This window comes from Nothobranchius furzeri, chromosome 10, assembly GCF_043380555.1.
Source record: "Nothobranchius furzeri strain GRZ-AD chromosome 10, NfurGRZ-RIMD1, whole genome shotgun sequence".
In the NCBI taxonomy this organism is placed as follows: Eukaryota; Metazoa; Chordata; class Actinopteri; order Cyprinodontiformes; family Nothobranchiidae; genus Nothobranchius; species Nothobranchius furzeri.
In genome coordinates, this window is record NC_091750.1 from 30555630 (window position 1) to 30579827 (window position 24198).

Sequence of the window (24198 nt, forward strand, 5' to 3'; positions counted from 1 at the left end):
GTCTTCCTGAAAAACAAAATTATAATAACAAAAATTAAATAAAAAAAGGTATTTATTTTCCCTCCCTTATAGTGTCAAATAAAGTACTGACCAAAAAGTGAGATTTCTCACATCACTACGTTTAAAAAGGCCCTATGTTGAGCGAGGCGCAGCAGTTATTGCTTAATTTATTTAGACTTTTTGTTTATTAATGGCACAACATTTAATGTTAACACTGTCAAGCGTAATCTGAGTCTAGCTAATCGTGCACTTGACTATAATAAATTAAAAAGAAGAATCTCCTTCATTTAAGGGAAATGGCATCTTGGATTTTTTTTCTTTTTATAATAATAGACTAGAAGTTATGAAACTATATGTAGCCTTTTCAGTCCGGCTTAAGTCATTTTTTATTTGTCTTTTATTTTAAATATACAAGTGCAAAACTGTGATAAGTAAAAAAGTTCAAACTCGAATGGAGCAGTTATTAAGATGTTGCTGATGTTTAACAGACAAGTATATGTAGACCGATGCTTTTATTTTGAAAGTCTGACCGGACATCCGTGTTTACTTTAGCTGCTCAGCCTGTTTGTTGATCGCTCTCCTTTTGCTCATTAACGCCCAACTGTAAGCCGGCTTGATATCTCAGGGAGATTTTACTCACCGTCGCCAGGAGTCAAGCCGCTTTTCTGACAGCAGCTACGACAAACAGCGAGTATGTCTCGGACTTGAATTTGACGACGGAAATCAAGCGGAGAGTCTTTTCTAATGTAGCTTGTTAGCTTGGCTGCGTTGCGTACAGTCCCCGCACACACAGCCTTTTTGTTCTGCTCTTAGACAGCCTCTGCATGACGAATCACCGGCCGTGTTCAGTACAGACAGGGCGGGTAAAACAGCGAGGGCTTTATTGAAAAACGTGTCAAGAAGAACACCCCTGGTTTGTCAACGCGAACCCCGGGGCTAAACCCCGGCCATCGAGCGAATTAATGGCCGGAAATCCGAGGAGGGGCGCCGGTCTCATCGGTTTGATGAAGGACGCCTTTCAACCCCACCAGCAGCCTCTCCAGGCTCATCAACCCGCAGTGGTCGATAAGAAAATGGTGGAGAAATGCTGGAAACTCATGGATAAGGTACTGTCAGTGGCTTTGGGTTAGCAGATGCTTGAATATAATCCGAAAGTTTAAAATGTTCCTGACTTTAAACTCCTATGACCAATCAGCTCATCATAGACGTTAATCTCACGTTCTTGTCCAACTTTTTAGCTTCATAACCTTGTAAAATCATGCATTCTGACAGCACTTATAATTTATTAAAATATTTAAATTTAATTCCAACAAATGAAGACACCTGTACATGTGTTTAATTGCACATTTATACCTGTTGATTTGCCCAAAACTGGATGATAAAACCAAACCCCTTCACATCAGAGCACAGCTGTGTCCCTGATGCATTATCTGATTGGGCTGATGTGAAGTGGGTCACACTAGTGTCCCTGGGAGAACAACCTATTTTCAGTATTGGACCAAAAGAAGGGCCTGGTTCCGTTCATTCTCTGCTGCCTGCCACTCGGGTTTGTCTCCCGCCGTCGGCTTTGACTTAGATGGAGATAAGAGAAGAAAGTAGAGGGAGATGGAGAGACAAGACTTCAGAAGATATTAATTCAGGAGGGCTGTCTGGAGTAAGGGGTGGACCAGATAAGGCAGACTGTGGTATGGGTGTGATGTGAAGCCTCACTTAAACCTACCGAGTGACATCCTCCTGGCACGTCCTCATCCAGGCTATAAACCATTAGATGAGCGATTCTTATTTATTTAGAAAATACACAATTATTAACAAGCTGGAAAGGTGTTTGAGAAGAACTTGATGGCAGATTGCAGCTGGATTTGAAAATCACTTTCATCTTACCCCAGATATTCACAATACTTCCTTTACTTTGACTTTAACTTAACCGTATACTCTTTTACTGTACTCAGCAGGACAAGCATTCGTATTATAGACGTCGATTGTGTTTAAGTGAGTTCTGTTAATAGGACAGGATCAGAATTGGGTTTATTGCTAAGTTTATACAGATAAAAATTTGTTCTGTTGGGTTGGTGCAAAGGGGTGCACACAATTTGAAGACACGCAAAAACAAGCAATGACGCTCACAAGTGTCACAATAAAATGTGTGCAAATATCATTTTTAAAGGTGTGGTTGACAGAATTTTTGTTAAATGCTAGATCTGATTATAATTGATCAATGTGAGTTTCCTAAAATGCCTGGAGATGACTCTTGCTGTGATTTGGTGCTTTATAAACAAACTGAATGGGATTGAAATGAATTAATGGCCCCTTTTGACCAAGTGGGTGTGAAAAACTGTCAGAATTTAAAGTGGTTGTAGCAAATTTGGAAAACAACCTTTTTTTCATTCTCTCCAACAACATTCTTACATAATTTAGTTATAAATATACCGTTGGAGATTTTTTTCTTTAAATAAAAACTTCAGCCAATAACACGCTTTGGACCAAAAACAAACATTGCACCATCCGGTTGTCGGGCTCTCAATGCTAAGACACTAAAATATGATTTTACACACAGCAACTTATTCTTATAGCAACGATGAAAAAATGTGTCTAGTACCTTCAGCAGTTTAAGTAAATAAGTTACTTTATCAAATACCCAACACTCAGGAGTTTTTAAATTAGGTTTGGAAAACATTGAAGCGCAGCTTAATGCCTTAAGTTAACATTTTTTATAAATATATGAAGAATTACAATGGCTAGCATGTAGAAATATTTGTTCCTTCTCCCAAAATTATAAAAACAACATATAAAATGTCACAATACAACATTAACTGTAGTTCATACACATATAGAGGGATTGGAAAAATAGTTATTTTTTTTATTTAGCTATGCTTTTCCCTTTTAATTTAGACAATTAACACCACTCAAGTTTTAACATCCAAGTCATTTTATTCAAATGTTTTTTTATTTGTTAGCTGTAGATCCCACTAATTAGCACACACACACACACACACACACACACACACACACACACACGCAGATCCGCTTCATCCTCATTAAGTTAGAAAATCTGTTTCTAGGCTTAACAGTGACATACAAATAATGCTCAAAGCCATTTATTTGCAAACGTTTGTAGCTGCCACCTCAGGTTTTCCCAAGCTTCATGATTATCGACCGAAGTATAAAACCTTTTAAGATGATGAACATCAGGATTTCCTAACAGGGCTTTTCTTCCACTTCGGCACATTTCATCACAGGGACTGAAGCCGGTGTTTTGATGATCTCATCACCTTTTCTCCGCTGCCAAACCCAACGCTGCACACAAGGTCGAACATCGATCTAGCTCGCAGCCCGTCGTGAAATTAGTGAGTTATACGTAAGCTCCCAGGGGATTTCAGAGGATTTACCCTTTCCATTTGTCCGTGCTTTCATCCCTCTATCGAGTCTGTGTACTTGAACCTGTTCAGTATCACACCGGGGCCGGAGATTATCCAAGATGTGTGCACCCCCCTGGACACGGCACACACACACACACACACACACACACACACACACACACACACACACACACACACACACACTCACTGATAAACCTAATGGATGCTTTATGAATTTGTTAAGGTTTTGTGTCCTACAAGAGTCCCTGAACTCCTGTGTTCCCCCTGCAGGTGGTGCGTTTGTGCCAGAACCCCAAGGTGGCGCTGAAGAACAGCCCCCCCTACATCCTCGACCTGCTGCCGGACACCTACCAGCACTTACGCACCATCTTGTCCAGATACGAGGGCAAAATAGAAATTCTGGGGGAAAACGAGTATTTCCGCGTGGTTATCGACAACCTGACCAACAAGACTAAGCAGACCATGAGCCTTTTTAAGGAGGCCAAAGAGAGGATGTACGAGGAGAACTCCCAGCCCAGGTAAAAGGCTCACTAGCTGATAAACCTGGATCAACCATTCCATCAGGAAACAGCCCCGGGAATGTTTGGATACACGAATGATTCTGAGCTGATTTCTGTTTGTCTTGGCAACCTATCAGATATGTTTTAAACTACGATTAAATCATCAACAGCCTGCTGCTTACGACCCTGAGGTTTAATCATCTCCGTTTGGAAATGTGACTTTCACCCGAGTCTCTTTGCAGAACTGGTTTAAAGCTGGTGAAAAGTTTTAGCAAATAAAGACGTTTTCCAGAAATCAGAACAGAAAAGCGACAGTTTTTAATCAGTTCTTTTGAAAAAAAAACCTTTAATAAAGTAAACAACTAAGATAAGATTGTGATTCTTTTGTCAGTCCCTTCTACTTCCTGTTTCTCAGAAAGCTGTTTACCAAGAATCGCATCTCCCTTCCTCTGACGCTGACTTTGATCAATCGCTTCCTCATAGATGCTCTGCAAACATATAACTAAAGGTTTTTCAGTGAGAGTGAACTGATGTTGTGTGGAGAGCCTCACACCACATGACCTCACGTGCTCTGAGATGATGTACTTCTAAAACACATCAGAGGGAATAACTTCATGAAATCATGAATGAAGGGCCAAAACGGTCAGCTTGGGTCTTTGATGCATCTCAAACTAACCTGTCACTGTCTTTTGTTTTCTGTGTGTGTGTGTGTGTGTGTGTGTGTGTGTGTGTGTGTGTGTGTGTGTGTGTGTGTGTGTGTGTGTGTGTGTGTGTGTGTGTGTGTGTGTGTGTGTGTGTGTGTGTGTGTGTGTGTGTGTGTGTGTGTGTGTGTGTGTGTCTTTCAGGCGTAACCTCACAAAGCTGTCTCTGATCTTCAGTCACATGTTAGCAGAGCTCAAAGCCATCTTCCCCAACGGCCTCTTTCAGGGCGACAACTTCAGGATCACCAAAGCTGATGCAGCCGAATTCTGGAGACGCTCGTTTGGAGACAAGTGAGTTTCTGCTGTTGAAAAGTAACAAGAGTGCACATTATAGGTCTGGTTCACTCAGAAATTGTGTAATAGTTATTTTTAGTCATTCTGAGTTTCACATGCATGCTGAACGGGAACATTTTCTTTCAACCCTCATCAGCTGCAGAAAGGAAAACAATCTGGTCTGAAAAATCCAGATTCTAGCCTAGAAATGTGGACAGACCGTAGCAGAAGCAGAAGGATTTTGCTCCGTAGGTCGGTCTAGCCACGCTCCATTAGAGCCTCAGCAGGTCCAAAGCAGTCTTGTGTCTAGCCAGTCACATCGGTTTAGAGGGCCAATCACAGCGCTCTTTAGAGGGCCAATCACAACGCTCTATCTGTTTAGAGGGCCAATCACAGCGCTCTATCTGTTTAGAGGGCCAATCACAGCGCTCTATCTGTTTAGAGGGCCAATCACAGTGCTCTATCTGTTTAGAGGGCCAATCACAGCGCTCTATCTGTTTAGAGGGCCAATCACAGCGCTCTCTGTTTAGAGGGCCAATCACAACGCTCTATCTGTTTAGAGGGCCGATCACAACGCTCTATCTGTTTAGAGGGCCAATCACAACGCTCTATCTGTTTAGAGGGCCAATCACAACGCTCTATCTGTTTAGAGGGCCCATCACAACGCTCTATCTGTTTAGAGGGCCAATCACAACGCTCTACCTGTTTAGAGGGCCAATCACAACGCTCTATCTGTTTAGAGGGCCAATCACAACGCTCTACCTGTTTAGAGGGCCAATCACAACGCTCTACCTGTTTAGAGGGCCAATCACAACGCTCTACCTGTTTAGAGGGCCAATCACAACGCTCTACCTGTTTAGAGGGCCAATCACAACGCTCTACCTGTTTAGAGGGCCAATCACAACGCTCTATCTGTTTAGAGGGCCAATCACAACGCTCTATCTGTTTAGAGGGCCAATCACAACGCTCTATCTGTTTAGAGGGCCGATCACAGGGCTCTATCTGTTTAGAGGGCCAATCACAGTGCTCTATCTGTTTAGAGGGCCAATCACAACGCTCTATCTGTTTAGAGGGCCAATCACAGCGCTCTATCTGTTTAGAGGGCCAATCACAGCGCTCTATCTGTTTAGAGGGCCAATCACAACGCTCTACCTGTTTAGAGGGCCAATCACAACGCTCTATCTGTTTAGAGGGCCAATCACAACGCTCTATCTGTTTAGAGGGCCAATCACAGGGCTCTATCTGTTTAGAGGGCCAATCACAGGGCTCTATCTGTTTAGAGGGCCAATCACAACGCTCTATCTGTTTAGAGGGCCGATCACAGTGCTCTATCTGTTTAGAGGGCCAATCACAACGCTCTATCTGTTTAGAGGGCCAATCACAACGCTCTATCTGTTTAGAGGGCCAATCACAACGCTCTATCTGTTTAGAGGGCCAATCACAACGCTCTATCTGTTTAGAGGGCCAATCACAGTGCTCTATCTGTTTAGAGGGCCAATCACAGCGCTCTATCTGTTTAGAGGGCCAATCACAGCGCTCTCTGTTTAGAGGGCCAATCACAACGCTCTATCTGTTTAGAGGGCCGATCACAACGCTCTATCTGTTTAGAGGGCCAATCACAACGCTCTATCTGTTTAGAGGGCCAATCACAACGCTCTATCTGTTTAGAGGGCCAATCACAACGCTCTATCTGTTTAGAGGGCCAATCACAACGCTCTATCTGTTTAGAGGGCCAATCACAATGCTCTATCTGTTTAGAGGGCCAATCACAACGCTCTATCTGTTTAGAGGGCCAATCACAGCGCTCTATCTGTTTAGAGGGCCAATCACAGCGCTCTATCTGTTTAGAGGGCCAATCACAACGCTCTATCTGTTTAGAGGGCCAATCACAACGCTCTATCTGTTTAGAGGGCCAATCACAACGCTCTATCTGTTTAGAGGGCCAATCACAACGCTCTATCTGTTTAGAGGGCCAATCACAGCGCTCTATCTGTTTAGAGGGCCAATCACAACGCTCTATCTGTTTAGAGGGCCAATCACAACGCTCTATCTGTTTAGAGGGCCAATCACAGCGCTCTATCTGTTTAGAGGGCCAATCACAGCGCTCTATCTGTTTAGAGGGCCAATCACAGCGCTCTATCTGTTTAGAGGGCCAATCACAACGCTCTATCTGTTTAGAGGGCCAATCACAGCGCTCTATCTGTTTAGAGGGCCAATCACAGCGCTCTACCTGTTTAGAGGGCCAATCACAACGCTCTACCTGTTTAGAGGGCCAATCACAACGCTCTATCTGTTTAGAGGGCCAATCACAACGCTCTACCTGTTTAGAGGGCCAATCACAACGCTCTACCTGTTTAGAGGGCCAATCACAACGCTCTACCTGTTTAGAGGGCCAATCACAACGCTCTACCTGTTTAGAGGGCCAATCACAACGCTCTACCTGTTTAGAGGGCCAATCACAACGCTCTATCTGTTTAGAGGGCCAATCACAACGCTCTACCTGTTTAGAGGGCCAATCACAACGCTCTACCTGTTTAGAGGGCCAATCACAACGCTCTACCTGTTTAGAGGGCCAATCACAACGCTCTATCTGTTTAGAGGGCAAGATGATGCGAAAAAAAAAGATGGCGACTGCTCGTTTGAAATGGCTTTGGCATCAACTCTGGACTATTTAGACTTGGGCTTTTGTTTGAGTCAAAAGCAGATAGAAAACTTAAGTTATTATCTAGAAATTAGAAAATGGATATATTTGCGTCCTCTTCAACAGCACACGAGCAGACGGTTTAAAAGACAACCCTAGTTTCCGCCCCCACCACTTGGATCTGTCTTTGGCAGGACTAAATATTCACAAATGTGGGATGGGTTGGAGAAAGCGCATGTCTCGGCTAGTAGAAGCTAACGATTAGCATCAGCAACTCCTCAGCATAGTGGAACACGTTCAGGCTTGTGACATTTGTTGAGGTAACCCATCAATGTTGCATTGTTCACCCAAGAAGAGGAGCAAAGAAAGGCAGCAGAAAAGTTGTGTTGTTGTCAGTCAGAGGCGATGTTTGCATTCATGAATAATAATGAGTAAGATTTCAAATCCTGCTTCTTTTTTTTACTCCCCGCTGCTCCTGCTAACTTCTACTTCCTCAAACAGGAGCACCAGAGCTTTTGCTACACAGAAAACCACTCACAAGGCATTTATTTATACCAGAGCCTACAGCAGGATGGCCTGTTTCAGGCCAACATACGTTCATCTAGTCTTGTAAAAACGTTTTCTCGCTGTCATCCTTTTGTCTTGCAGAACCATTGTGCCCTGGAGGATGTTTCGCCAGGCTCTCCATGAATTTCACCCCATCAGTTCAGGCTTGGAGGCCATGGCGCTTAAATCCACCATCGACCTCACCTGCAACGACTACATCTCTGTTTTTGAGTTTGACATCTTCACTAGACTCTTCCAGGTGATGGTCCTAACTTCAGACTGTTCTAAACGTGTCTGAAGGCTGATTTAGTCAAGGGTGCAACGAAAATGTGGCAGTTTTCAGGTTTTAAGCGCAAGAGTGGTATTGAGGGTTTTTCTACTTAAACGTTTGACGTTTTCAATAGAATGTGTTTAGTTCAGAAAGGAAAGAGTTAGTTTCAGCGGTGATTGGTTCCAGATCCACTTTGGAAGAAAACCAATCATAAGTGAAACACGTCTGTAACTACCAGTGTGTTTCTTTGTGTTGGTGCAGCCGTGGTCGTCTCTTTTAAGGAACTGGAACAGTCTGGCGGTCACGCATCCTGGTTACATGGCGTTCCTCACCTACGACGAGGTCAAGGCTCGGCTGCAGAGATTCATCCACAAACCTGGCAGGTACGACCCCAGCGAGGGGTTTGAGAATGTGGAAGGGAACCTAAAATTTCCATGTTTTAGGATTTTAAATTCTCATCTTTTTTTCAGCTACATCTTCAGGCTGAGCTGCACTCGACTGGGTCAGTGGGCTATCGGCTACGTGACGGCTGATGGGAACATCCTGCAGACCATCCCTCACAACAAACCCCTCTTCCAAGCCCTTATTGATGGATATAGAGAAGGATTGTAAGTCACATATCACAATATTATCGATTTACCTGGATTTGTTTTAGGAGTTTTTCTGTGTCAAACCACAATGACTCTATGACAGCAAGAGTCTGAGATACTACTCCTGTTGTGTAGTTTACCTTAGTTATCTTTTAGGTGACATTTCATCTCTAAACCCACTGATTGGTTTAGATTCAGTCAAATGTCTTAATGTCTTGTAGAATTTTTGGGATTAGATCTGACGTTTGCTGCACTTTTACTCACTGAGGGTTTAGATTACATATGAACGGTTTTCTATTAGTCTGGATCAACAGCACGATTCTGTCACTCTGGTCAGTGGACGGAACATTTCAGCTTCGTTTTTGCTCCTAAAGGAGCCGTCACATGATTCATTCACCACAAATCACATTTCACTAATTAGTTTTCTGGTGTTTGCTGCAGTTAAACACGCTATGACTTGTGTTTTTATTATTAAACCATACAATTAAGCTTCTTTATATTTCATCGTTGTTTTGCACCGTTTTAGATTTAGAACAGAGCTTTTCTTATTTTGTCTTTCACTAGACTGAAACACAGCGCACCACTTCCTCCTGAAATGCCCCAGTAAGAGGATGTGTGTCCAGGCAACACATTTATTTAGTAATCATTTTAAATAAACCAAAAAATTAATGTATTCACATTAAATAACTTCTAATTATTCTTTAAACATTTTTAAAATCGACTAAACAAGTTTGGATTGTATCTATTCAGTATTAATAAATATGAAAGTTTATTTATTTATTTATTTTTGTTGCACAAAAATGTGCATTTTCAGTTGCAATCACAGGTTTTAGCACTTGGAACACTGATACAAACCGCTGAGTTCACATGGTGTGATGTGCAAACGTTTGTGTCATAGTTCAGACATTTTTACCCGTTTCATTTTTGAATGTTGTTGCATTTTTCCTTCTTTTAGACTATTTTAAAGTATTTGACTCCCAAATTGTTGTTCCGGCAGTAAAACCACTAACACGAAGACGTTTTGAAACTTTGCTGTTTTGGCCTGTTTTTACGAGTGAATTTGAAGGAAGTGGTGAAGAAGATGACTAGATTAGATGTTCTGGTTGAATGTTTTTTTATGTGTGTTTATTTAGTACATATGAGCATTTCACCTGCCGTAGACGTCAATCAGCTTGACCTCCGTTAGAAGAATCATGGAGGAAGTTAGGCTCACAGCTTCCAGAAGGGCCCATTAACGAGCACATTTCTATCTACAACTCCGAGCAGCCTCGTCTCTAGAACCCGCCTCTTTAGTGTGAAACATGTTTGCAGATGACCTTTTGATTACACCTGTGGTGGTTTTTCTAGCTATCTTTTCCCAGACGGCCGAGCACAAAACCCAGACCTGACAGGTCTGTGTGAACCTTCTCCACAGGACCACATCAAAGTTACTCAGGTTGGTTTGGTTCTCATCTGCTGGAAGATTCAGTCTAAAGTACAGCTCAGTATTTAACACACTATAAAGATAAAGGAGGTGTTTTTATTGTGCTACCAAACAGAAACAGAAAGTTTTCCTAATGTGTAGAACCGGTTAAATCAGGATGATGAATAACGAGTAAAGCGCTTGGTGTTGGTCCTGCAGGAGCAGTATGAGCTGTACTGTGAGATGGGCTCCACCTTCCAGCTTTGTAAGATCTGTGCAGAGAATGATAAAGACGTGAAGATCGAGCCCTGCAGACATCTGATGTGCACTTCCTGCCTGACCGCCTGGCAGGTGAGATTATGAACTTCACCCTGGTCACCTTTTTTACACCGTTATCAACCACTTTAGAGATGATACCAGCCACAAGGACAGGTGCTTTTATTAGGCCCGAGCAGCGAAAGCACGGCCAAGGCCTATTGTATCTGCTCTGTTTATATTTCTTCCGCCAAGTAAATTGGCATTTTGGAGGCCTTAACATACCCGAAAACTCAGGAATTTTTGCACACTTGTCAGGCGTGGTGTAAAATTTTGTATTTTAAAGGTCACAAAAAAATTGCAATTAAACTAGCTCCACAGCGCCCCCTAGAATGTGAAAAATACCCCCCTCCATAAACCTTAGTTTGTCGTACAGGTATGAAATTTTGTACACTTGTAGTACTCAACAGTCCGCACAGAAAAGCCTCTTTCAACTATGGTCATCAAACAAGAAGTCGGCCATTTTGGTTTGAAGTGGTGATTCTGACCCCGTTTTGGCCGTTTCTACGGTCCGCTTCTGATTGATTTACTCGATCATTTTTTGCACGATCGTCTCAAAAGTTGTGGGAAATTGCTCAGAAGGAAAGGGCGATCAAATAGAAAAAATAAAACAGACTTTTCGTATATGCTGAGGGGGCGTGGCCATGCTGAGGGGGCGTGGCCAGGCCTCGAAGTTCGACTACTTGAAAATATATATATATATAAATGTCTATAACTTCATACCCTAATAGAGTAAAGTTACAAAAATGTCTGTGGTCATTCGTCATCCACCCACAAAGTAAATTGATTGGTCAGATGATGACATCACACAAGCCTCGCCCCCTCAGGACCAAAAAGATCAAGTTTTATTGTGATAGGTTCCAAATCGCCCCATTTCACTTAATCACCACAAATTTGTAGCTGGTAACTCAAGACAAGTGGGTGTTGCTTGGCGTCACTTTATGGGAGTTTTCAAAAGAGGGCGGGGCTGTGGCGGCACGGCAAAGTCAGGCATACCGCCGTGGCCATACATTTGCCTCCCATTTCGGCATTTCTAAAGATATCGCCACGAAACTTCTGGTGAGTGATCCTAGTCCGGCCCCCCAAAAATTCTGATGTGAAAATCCAGTGGGCGTGGCCTATTTTCTTAAATAGCGCCCCCTAGGACCATTAAAACTGTCAGCCCCAAGCCAGGCTTTGACTGAGGATTTCGAAATTTGGTACACTAATGTGGTGTCTCAGGACCTACAAAAAAGTCTCTTGGAGCCAAGCGCAAGTCGCACAGGAGGTCGGCCATTTTGGTCCAAGTACTCGATTTAGTGGTTTTCGCACACGTTGTTTGGAGAATCGATGCCCCGTCGCCCTTTTCACCGATTACCTTCAGCCTTCTGCTATATACTCTTAAGACATAGGGGAAAAAATTCAACTGTCGGAGTTTTCAAAAGTTGAAAGGTGTGGGCGTGGCTAAGCCTCAAACTTTGACCTGTCGCCACGCCACTTTTTTTCACAGCTCCCTATTGGACTCCTTTCACCCAATCACCAGCAATCACTGTCTAATAGCTATAAATTTGCTATATACTCTTAAGATGTAGGGGAAAAAATTCAACTGTAGGATTTTTCAAAAGGTGTGGGCGTGGCTAAGCCTCAAACTTTGACCTGTCGCCATTACATTCATTGACGTAATAACTCCCATGTGCATGATCAGATCCATATCAAACTTTGTCTGTGTGATCACTGACCACATCTCAAGACAATGACAATGTGGACAGCTGACATCACCTAAGCCCCGCCTCTGACAACAGGAAGTCTATTGTGTTATGGTGAAATGTCCATATTTGTCCCCTCTATTTTAGTCAACATGACACTAAGGTCATGCACTGTTTTCATGATGTTGTAATGACCATTCAGATCTGATAGCTTTCTAGAAAGGGAGGGGCTTTGATGCCATGGCGAATTCTGGCTTGACGCCGTGACCTTACGTTTGACTGTAACTTCCACAAACAGCCTCCAATCTGCACGAGACTGAACAAGACAATCAACAATCACGCCCTTTAGCCAATGAGGCACAAATGGTTGGTCAACGTTGTATAATATCACCACAGCGCCCCTACATTCCTTTAAAACTGTAAAAACTCGTACAGACGAGGTCACAACTGCACCAAACTTGCTATGTGTCATCACACAAAGGCACCCAACACAATCCTGTTGTCATTGGTTGATATTGCTTTAGCTCCGCCCCCTGACAGATATTAGGCCCTGAATAACATGCGTGATGCAATTCACACCAAACTGCACACAAATGACTGTTATCAACCTACAAACTTCTTCATGGAATATTTCCTAAATTTGGGACAGCGCCCCCTACATACAATAAAACATTTGTAACTTCTGCAAAAAAGCTCCAAACTATATCAAACATGGTGGGGGTCATCACACAACTGCAATCAACACATGCATGTGCTCACCCGTTCAAATCACTTTAACTCCGCCCACTTACAGCCTGTTGGCTCTAGATGACCCATGCAATGTTTGATTGATGCCAAATTAACAGAAAACCATCTTTGATGACCAAAGATGACCTCTATGGGATTTAGTTGTAAATGGTCACAGCGCCCCCTAGATGGGTTCAAACTTTATTCTAAAAACAAGGTCAGAATGGTATTATACTTGGCTTGTGTCATCACGTGACTGCACTAAACACATTGATGTGGTTGTCGGTTCAAATCCCTTTAGCTCCGCCCCTTTCAGCTCTCTTGCTCTAGAAAGCACACGCAACGTCTGATTGATGCCAAACTACCACAAAACCACCCTTGACTCCCTAAGAGGACCTCAATGGGATTTTTATGTAATTGGTCACAACACCCCCTAGATAACTTAAACCTTCAATAACTTCAAAAAACGTGGGCAGAATAACATTAAACTTGGTCTGTGTCATCACACCACCAGTGTGGTAAAGACAGAGTATCCCCTAGTGGTGACATGTGTAATTTAGTGATGGGCTCAGAGGACATGCTGAGTCAGGGTGAGGTGCGGATGAGGAGACCGTTCGTGGTTTCTGGTGTCGGGGTGGTCGACGTTTCCGTTCCGCGGACCAGCCTGGGTGCCCCGGGCTGCCGGCCAGGCCGGAGTGGCGCGGAGCTGCGAGGGCCGAACAACGCTGCTTGTAGCTTTAATTTTACTTCCTGCTATAAATATTGAATGTGTTTTTTTGTTTTTCTTTAAATGTTTATATTTGTCCTTTAAATTACCAAAAACTTTGGTAAATATTTGTTTATTTGACTTCTAAACTCAACACACTTTATTTGTACAGCGCTTTACAGACACAATACATGCCACCAAAGCGCTTCACAGCAATAGAACATAGGAATCAAATAAGACAGGAATAAAACACAAAAATTACGATAAAATCATTGTATAATAATACAATTAGCTAAAAATTAAAAGCTAGATCATAAAAATGGGTTTTCAGCCTAGTTTAAAAAACCTCCACAGATAAAGAGGCTTTTATGCTAAGTGGAAACTCGTTCCAGAGCTTCGGGCCAACTGCGGCAAAAGCCCTATCGCCTCTCGTTTTCAGGCGTGACCTTGGGACCAAGAGTAGCAAGAGATTCTCCGAACGGAGTGACCGAGCTGGAGCATACGGGTGAAGCAGTGACACTAGGTAAAGTGGCGTCAGACCCTTCGATGTTTTAAAAACCAATAAAAGAATATTAAAACAAATCCTTTCTTCAACGGGAAACCAATGCAGGGCTGGCAATACAAGAGTAATATGGTCGTGTTTACACTTGCCTTCTAAAAATCTGGCAGCAGCGTTCTGTTCCAGCTGCAATCTTGCTAACGAAACCTGGCTCCCTCCGAATAAGAATGAATTACACTAATTCAAGCCTACTGTGATAAAACCAAGGTCATATCTGATGGGAAGGGTTTGGCGATAAAGGTTTTTTAAAAGGAGGAGGAGACCACTCTGCTAATGCGGGTGTTAAAACAAAGGGCATTATCAAGTTTCACACCTAGATTTGCTGCTGATGTACTCAGCTGGCCATTGAACAACACACAGTCAATGTCGGTGGTATCCATATGACCACTGGGTGCAAACAGTATTGCTTCTGTTCATTTAAGCACAGGAAGTTTCCAGTCAACCATGCCTTAATCTCAGCCAAACATTCCATAAGGTTGGTAATGGAGAGATCCCCAACTGGCAATCATCAGCATAAAGATGAAAACCTAAGATATCACCTAATGGTAGGAAGTAAATGAAGAACAGTATTGGCCCTAATATCAAGCCCTGCGGTACCCCCCCATGGTAAATGAGAATATTTTGAAGAAAAACTGCCCATTCTTGTACACATCCTATTGGCCAGATACGATCTGAACCACTCTCTAAGGCTAATCCTGAAATCCCAACATGGTGTTGAAGACGATGGAGCAGCACTTCATGGTCCAGTGAGTCAAAGGCAGCAGTGAGATCAAGCAGAACTAGCAGCACAGGTTCTCCACAGTCGGTTGCTAAGACAAGTAAAGCTTAAAGGCTTCGAAATAACCCTTCAGGTTCCTGTGTGGCTTTTATAGAAGCTTTCCTGTTTTTTATTGTTTATTATAGATTAAATTTTGGTTCGGGTATAAAATGGTTCCTCAGCGTTTCTAATTTTATTACAACTGAAACTCAAGAACTTCCTGCTTTTTATTTGACTGAAAATACAAGAGCCACCTACTCCGTGTGTGTTCACAGGATAAACAAGAAAGATTATTTACTGTTCGTAATGTTGCTATTTAAAAATCTGTATTATTCTGGCTTATCTTGATGTTTCCCTGTGAGTAGAAGTTCTGCCGGCTTTCCTTTCCTTTAGAGGAATGGAAACGTAACCAGCGCCACCTTTCTGTGTGTGTGAATGAAGGAGTCCGAGGGTCAGGGCTGCCCGTTCTGTCGCTGTGAGATTAAAGGCACGGAGCCCATCGTGGTGGACCCCTTCCACCCCAAGGCCAGCGGGGCTTCCTTTGCTGGTCTGCAGGGGTCCAGCAGAGCAGAAGCAGCCGGAAACGAGGAGGAGGAGGACGATCGGCTGGAGGATCAGCATCTGGTCATGAGCGGGCTGACCTGCATTAAGGTGAGGTCAGCGTGTGCTTAACGGTCTTGTTTGAGCAGGCAGCAGCTTTAAATGTAATCATGCTTTTGCAGGTTGAGCGTCCAGCTTCTCCCGTGTCTCAGCTGCCTCCGGTGCCTCCACGACTGGACCTCCTGCAGCAGAGATCCTCCGGCTCACATCCCGCTCTAAGTCAGGGAGCCTCGGTCAAGGTGACTGGACTTAAAAAAATCATGTTCTTTATTCAGTCGGCTGTAAAACTCACATGGGTGGACTTGCCCGGCAGCAGTTTGTGCAAACACGTCTCAGTCTTTATGTTACTGTTTGAACAAGGAAATGCAAAACCAAAAGCACCCACATGATTTGACTGCAGGAAGTCCTGAAACCACCGTGAGCTCAGAAACATGTCGGCACAAGTGAGAATTTGTGGACCCTGTCCCACGTTTTTTATATTCTGTAAAGTTTTGATGATTATTAACCAGACACGGTTGATTCAGCAATCAAACACAAACCCAGACTCTTATTGTTCAGCCAGATACGAGCTAGCACCAGTGAACTGTTCACCTTTCTGCTGATTACTGATTTCTGCACTTCTATTCCATTCATCTGGTTTCTCTGATACTTTGAGCCTTGTGTCTGTAAACCTATCATTTTAATAGAAACCATGTTCAGCCTCACAGTCTTTTTTTATCCTGGCATGCACAGCAAGAAAAAAACCTCTACGACATTCAAATGTTTAGTTGACACGAGCAGCAGGTGGGATTTTCCACTGCTTCTTTTTATATTTGTATTAACTTGTAGGTCATGTTTTTATTTCATGCATATCGTTTTAAACGTGAAGCTTTTCCCCCTTTTTCTGCTGCAGCCGTGTTTAAACCTGGCCCTTTTGGGGTTTAAGTAAACAGGAAGTGTTGTTTACACTTCCCAGATTGCTGCCACTCACCGAGACAAGCCCCTCCCACCTCCCCCTGGCCTAAGAGAGCTGCCCCCTCCTCCCCCTCCCGAGCGGCCCTCCCTCACAGGCCCGGACTCCAGATTCCAGAGGAGACCTCTGCCCTCCACCCCCGACCAGCCTGCCTGGGCTGCCAACTACATGGTGCCACGTCCTGCAACAAAGGCCCCGTCTGCGCTGTCCTCCATCCCTCAGAGCTCCACCAACGGGGAGGCAGCCAAACCCCAAGTGGCCACCAATGCTGTGTACTGCCTGGCTGCAAGGTAGGAGCGCCGCTGGACCAGCGATCTGCAAAGCGTCAGACTTCTGACTCATTTAGATTTCTATGACCGACTCCTCAAACAAGCATGAGGCTTTTTTATGCCAATTATACACAAAATGACTTTAGTTGGGCTGTTTGCTGTATAAGTCTCCACTTTTAGCTCCATTTTGGGTTTTTTGTTCAGGTCTCTCCCGCCTTCTCTGGTGTCGAGTGGAGAAAAGCTTTCATCAGACTCTGAGGAGAATGACTACATGAGTCCCACCTCCCTCCCGGTCTCCAGCTCCCCCTGGGTCATAACGGGCTCCTTGGTCCCCCCCCCACCAGCCCAGACAAACAGCCACAGCGACCTCAGGTAAACGGGTGAGATTGGGGCGGAGTCAGAACTGCATTTAAACACAATGTTTCACTAATTCATGACAGGGTTTTGCAATAAATATACAACTGAGGAGTAAAACAGGAAATATGTGTTATGTGTTTTCTTTAGCTGTAAAAAGTCAAATATAATCGTATTAAATATACCGACGGACACAAACTTTACACGAGGAACTGTATGCCCGCTTTCATTCAAGTATCTGGTTTGCGCTGCATTCAGAATGCCCTAATTAACATATTTTGTTCTTTCATGTCTAAAGGCTATTTTATGACCATAATCAATTATTCCTCATAGTAGACTGTTGTTCCAAAATCAGAATAACCACCAGATTTACCTTTTAGTTCACCGAAAAACCAGGTTTAATTATTATTCCTAATTATAATCAGTCACTGAGTGTTTCATGCAGGCTGAACGTGAAAATAGTCTCCTACACCTGTCTCCTGCATTAGCTTCTGACAGAAAATAGACGGTGAAACTGTAGGATTAAAAAAGCTTGAATTCTCCCATCTGGGCTCATGACAGGGAAGCCAGTCATTGGTTTAGCGTCCAGAAACAGCAGAGAACGTCTGGGCTAGCGCAAGTTAGCTGTTAGCATTAGCAACTTCACCACACAGCAGAAGCTCCTCCAGGCTTGTGCTATATGTGGAGATAAAACATCCATGTCACAGAGCAAACCGAGTCAGTGGCTGTTATCCAATCAGAGGCAAGCTGTCCTGCTGTGTTAAGCTCTTCTCTGATGTAGCAGATTTGTCCGTGCTGAAGCAAGCGTTAGCTGGTACATTATGATGTCACAGTGCTGTTGTGAGCCTGTGTGTGTGTATTTGTTAGTGGCTCTGCCCTCTCGGTCTGCCGTCAACAGCATTTGTTGCATTTTTCTAACATGAGGTGGGAGTGGAGTTAGACTCCGGTAGGGGGTGACTTGCTCTTTAAAGTCAGATCCCTTGAAGGGTTTGTATTTATTTGAAAAGAGTAAATATATTACAAGCTGGTGCAGGACAACAAAAGCTTAGCAGAGCTCAAAATAGAAATAATGTTGCCAAATGCAAACCTGTTCCTCCAGTCGTCAGAGCCGAAACTAGATCGTTTTACAGCTTATGACCACCAGGGGGCGCTAGAGCATCATTTTAACTCCAAGCCCCAGGGATCTTTTCTGTTTAAATGATGAAGGCATTTTTTCCTTAGATGAATCAGAATCTTTTGCAATGAGAGAAATACATATTTCTCCATGAGAGATGGAAGACAAGACTGAGTATTTTAGTTGAGCTTGTTTTCATGCATAACTAGTCACTACGTATTTAATGAGCCGCATTTATTCATCAGAGCTGCACACAAAACTGTAAAGCTGCTTTTATTTCCTGGCAGCGACCTGGGCGACGCTGACTCCGAAGACCCTCAGGTGTACGAGTCCATGTTTAACATCCAGACTCAGGCTGGTTCCTCTGAGACGACGCAGGCTTCTGACCTCGGTAACCTTCCTCACCTCAGCATCACAAACATTTGTCACTCACTCCTACTCGAAGGCATTTGAGTGTAATTATCTGCACAAACGCGTCAGTCTAACTGATTAGCCCAAAAGTCACTTTGTGTAGTTGTAATTCGTCCTCACGCAATCAAGTTTTACTACCGAAGACTTGCTGTAATTATAATTATTGCTTCAGTTACTTAAAATTGGGTCATTATTATTAATACTGCATGCAATCATAAGGAAACCAAGCCATTTAATTTGAGTGTGTGTCTGTGTTTTCCTTCATGAATGTTGTTGATTGGTTTGTCAGAGCTTCCCCAGCAGTCAGCTGTGGTTTCCCAGGAGAATAAGGAAGACGGCAACATGGAGGACATCTATGGGTACGACTGTCCTCGGCCGGTCGTCCCTCTCGCGCCGCTCAGAAGAAACCTGGCTGACCTCAGCCTGGATGGTTCAGGAGAAACTGGTAAGGGTGTGAGATTTCTGTGCAGCGTGTGTCCCTTGTTCTGCAAACTGGGGAATCCTTCTGTTATTTCCTGACGTTGTTTATGCAGCACAGCCACCAAATCCTGAGTAAACTGCATAGTTTCACATAAAGCAGCACGTTTTGTTTTTCTTTTCAAACTTACAGGTCACAAAAACACATGAGTTGCTTACTCATAACCAGTCTACTGTCACCTGTGTGTTTCAGGTACGTTTACACCTATTGCTGAACTTGAACGTCCCCCTAAACCTCTCCCTCGTCGAGCCAACTCTGACCGACGGCCTCGACCCTTCAACCGTGACTTCTCCGCTCCCTTGCCCGAGCTGCCCGGTCCCGCCTCTGCCTCTCCCCCTCCTCTCCCTCCCCCTCCTCCTCCCAATCTCGCTGGTGCCGCCGGTCCCGGAAGCCTGGCCTTGAACGGGGAGATCGAGTGCCTGATGTCCCAAGGCTACTCCATCCAGGACATCCAGAAAGCTCTGATGATCGCCCAGAACAACCTGGAGACGGCCAAGAACATCCTGCGTGAGTTCGTCTCCATCCCCTCCGCGGCCCACATCGCCACATAGGACGTCTCCCATGGCGCTCGTCCTCCGTCTGTCTCGCCTGTTGTCTCCGCTCTGTGCCATGATCACGGATAGCATTTACCAAGCACTTTTCCTGCAGGGCCACAAGTATTCACCAGAAGGATTTACTCTGAAGGAACGCATCTCTTTCATTTCAGACCCAAACATCCAAAGTCGGTTGTAATCAGCTGCGCTGTCAGGTGTTGTTTGCTTTTCTAAACACATTTTGTTGTAAAAACAGATTATTTTGATTGTGTTGGACAAGTGACTGATGCTGAAGCCTCAAAAATAATTCTAACCCCCCCACTCTGAAGATTGGAAGGCCTTGGCTAGCTAGCTTGCTAAGAAATGGCTAGCCACATTTAGCTCGGCGTGAGCTGAACGCAGCACACAAGGAGAGTAGAAGAGTCGTCGTAAGCCGACTTTTGACCCTGCGACGTATTTTGCAAAGTGCCGCGGCACAACTGCACCCCCACCAGTATAAGTGCATTCTCTCATTAAGCTACAGTGACTGATCAGCAGAAAGGCCCTGCAGATCGCTTCTCGCTGCTGCGAGGATCTTCAGTTCGGTGCTTTATGGGCTTCTCTGCAGCCTGTTGTCGGCTTGCGTGGCCGTGCTGATGAATGTGTCCATTCAGTTGCAGTGCATCATCAGAGGGCTTCACGTTTTTGCCCCATTGCTCTGTTTCGATGGTGTCCGGCAGGTGGAGCAGATCTCCACCCTCCTCCCGGTTCGACTAGTTCTGTGATGAAATAACAACTCTAATGTTTCAGTACTCTCATAACGTGTCGTGATGTGTGTAGTACTAACGATGGCCGAGTTTCACTTCATTTCATTCCATGGTCCGCTTCCATCCTGTGGTGGTCTGACACCGAGTGCTGCTTTAAATCAGGAAAACAAGGTGACAACATCACAACACTTGCTACTATTTATGGCGTTCAAGTCGTTTTCAAACCGTGACTGCTGGCGACCAGTTGGAGACGAAAAGTACAGGAAGTACACGCTCACCTTACAACATGTACTATGAAAGTTAAGGTTTTAAAAATGAGCCACATTCTTATAATTCTTTAAGGATGTTTCTATTTTTTAATGAGGAAAACGTCATTTACATGAAGGGCCAGGGTTTAAAAGAGATACTGCAACCAGCCACTAGAGGGCAATCTTTCTGTTTCGCTTTTAACTTCCGGGTTGTGTTACTGTGTTGAGTTCTGCTTTTTTGAACACACACAGTATTTGTAACTACACTGAACAAAAATATAAATGCAACACTTTTGTTTTTGCTCCCATTTTTCGTGAGATGGACTTAAAGATCTAAAATTCATTCCAGATACACAATATCACCATTTCTCTCAAACATTGTTCACAAATCAGTCTAAATGTGTGATAGTGAGCACTTCTGCTGCTGAGATAATCCATCCCACCTCACAGGTGTGCCACATCAAGATGCTGACCCGACATCATGAGTAGTGCACAGGTGTACCTTATACTGCCCACAATAAAAGGCCACCCTGGAATGTGCAGTTTTTTGCTTTATTGGGGGTCTGGGGACTCAGAACCGGTCAGTTTCTGGTGTGACCACCATTTGCCTCATGCAGTGCAACACATCTTCTTCACATAGAGTTTATCAGATTGTCAATTGTGGCCTGTGGAATGTTGGTCCACTCCTCTTCAATGGCTGTGCGAAGTTGTTGGATATTAGTGGGAAATGGTACACGCTGTCGTATATGCCGGTCAAGCACGTCCCAAACATGCTCAACGGGTGACATGTCCGGTGAGCATACTGGCCATGCAAGAACTGGGACATTTTCAGCTTCCAAGAATTGTGTACAGATCCTTGCAACATGGGGCCGTGCATTATCTTGCTGAAACATGAGGTGATGTTCATGGATGTACGGCACAACAATGGGCCTCAGGATCTCATCACGGTATCTCTGTGCATTCACAATGCCATCAATGCACCTGTGTTTCTTCGTCCATAACAGATGCCTGCCCATACCATAACCCCACCACCACCATGGGCCACTCCATCCACAACACTGACATCAGCAAAGTGCTCACCCACACGACGCCACACACGCTGTCTGCCATCTGCCCTGAACAATGTAAACCGAGATTCATCCGTGAGGAGAACACCTCTCCAACGTGCCAGACACCATCGAATGTGAGCCTTTGCCCACTCAAGTCTGTTACGGTGACGAGCTGGAGTCAGGTCAAGACCCCGATGAGGACGACGAGCATGCAGTTGAGCTTCCCTGAGACGGTTTCTGACAGTTTGTGCAGAAATTGTTTGGTTATGCAAACCAATTGTTTCAGCAGCTGTCTGAGTGGCTGGTCTCAGACGATCTTGGAGGTGAACCTGCTGGATGTGGAGGTCCTGGGCTGGTGTGGTTACACGTCGTCTGCGGTTGTGAGGCCGGTTGGATGTACTGCCATATTCTCTGAAACGCCTTTGGAGACGGCTTATGATAAATGATAAATGACCCGCACTTGTATAGCGCCTGTCAGAGTAAGGACTCCAAAGCGCTTTACACTACAGTGTATCATTATGGTGGAGAAATGAACATTCAATGCACGAGCAACAGATCTGGTTGACATTCCTGCTGTCAGCATGCCAATTGCATGCTCCCTCAAGGCTGGTGGTATCTGTGGCATTTTGCTGTGAGACAAAACTGCACATTCCAGGGTGGCCTTTTATTGTGGGCAGTATAAGGTACACCTGTGCACTACTCATGATGTCGGGTCAGCATCTTGATGTGGCACACCTGTGAGGTGGGATGGATTATCTCAGCAGCAGAAGTGCTCACTATCACACATTTAGACTGATTTGTGAACAATGTTTGAGAGAAATGGTGATATTGTGTATCTGGAATGAATTTTAGATCTTTAAGTCCATCTCATGAAAAATGGGAGCAGAAACAAAAGTGTTGCGTTTATATTTTTGTTCAGTGTAGTTTTCTACATGGTTGCGTCACGTGAAGCATGTGAATTGCAAACAAACTGAAAAAACTTCTTTTTGTTAGAGTTTGAGTTGTTTGTAATTCACCCGTTGTGTTGGTAACAGTTTACTCCTCAAAGTCGTGTTATTTCTTGCACTTTCTGACTCACAGGAACTAATTTGAGACGAGTTCCAGATGCCCAGGAGGACTATTGTGAGATAAATTTATTGTAGTTTTATTTAGCTAAATTTTTTAGTTAATTCAAGAGATTTGCCACAGAGAAGCTGCTCACAAGTGTTTCGACACACTTTTGAAAACCATCTTTTCAATTTGTCGCCAACAGTCGCAGCCCGGCATGCTAGGAAAACCACAAATAGTACACCAGTCCCTGATTAACATGGAAAGTATCCCAAGCTGATCTACCTCACTGGCCCTGAGTCATCAAACAGACAAAACTCTAAACCCAACAAGCATTTAGTCACCTGATGCACACGGACAACAGCAGGGATCTCACACACAAATAAAATGGTTTTAGTGCCACGGCACAGGAAAAGGCACCGGTTCTGATGGTGTCTCAGACCAACCACATCAGATATTGACCAATAGCTCCCAGTTTCCGTGATCCAAGATGGATACAAAGGAGGAAAGCACACAGTGTTGTTTTAAAATCAGTGACCGGATTAGAGAACGACAAACCGGCTGTTTCAGTGAAACCGTGGAAAGCACAACCGGTGGAGCAGTTTGTTGTGCGACTCAGGAAATAAAGCCCGTTGTGTTTGACAGACTCGGATGGCGATAGAGCAGCGTTCCAACATTTTTGCTGTCTTCTGGTTTTGTTTTATGCTTTGCTGAGCTCACTGACCCCCTGGATGGAGTTGGAGCTACTCCCCTGAGCTGCAGATGGTACTCCGTCGCTTTTAAAGAACCCGAACAGACATGTTTGGGAATGCTGAGCTGTGCTGGAATTATCTGACACTTCAAAAGCCATTCCGTGTGAATGTGCAGCACGTTTCTATTGTTTGGTTCTTCTATATGTCTGAGTTTATGTGATGAAGCATTCCCAAATGTCGGAGCCACATGGGAATTTTTCCCTAAGCTCTTGGCTTCATATTTTTGACTTCGGCTACAGGGGCAGTGGGATGCTCCCGGTTTCTCTCCCAACACTCCAAATATTTATCAGATTATGCTGTTGGCAGGGATTTATTTATATTTAATCTGAATAATTCACAGGTTGTGTGAAAGTCATTTAATATTTTAGATGTTGGAAATAAGTTTTAAAAGATGGTGAGCCTCGTGTTTATCATCTGTTTCACAAAAAAATTGACAAGGTTCTAAACTCGCCTTAAACTCATTCATTCTTGTTAAATTTCATGTGCAGCAGTGACCCCTACTGGCGACCAGGTAGAATGCAGTCCCCTAATTGCTTTTTGTTAGAACGTTTTAAACATTCATTCATTCATTCATTCATTCATTCAAACGGTTGTTT

At 44.0% G+C, this 24198-nt stretch overlaps 1 protein-coding gene across 1 annotated transcript; it reads left to right on the forward strand.

Annotated features, from left to right (window-relative positions):
* Positions 1–734: 734 nt before the first annotated feature.
* Positions 735–19926, forward strand: LOC107387219 (E3 ubiquitin-protein ligase CBL). Its single transcript, XM_015962066.3, has 15 exons — positions 735–1106; positions 3648–3895; positions 4723–4869; positions 8141–8297; positions 8571–8692; positions 8780–8917; positions 10247–10334; positions 10521–10652; positions 15491–15700; positions 15772–15888; positions 16605–16891; positions 17075–17242; positions 18626–18729; positions 19039–19194; positions 19420–19926. The coding sequence occupies exons 1-15, from the start codon at positions 963–965 to the stop codon at positions 19776–19778; spliced, it is 2577 nt and encodes an 858-aa protein (XP_015817552.3). The 5' UTR covers positions 735–962; the 3' UTR covers positions 19779–19926.
* Positions 19927–24198: the final 4272 nt, after the last annotated feature.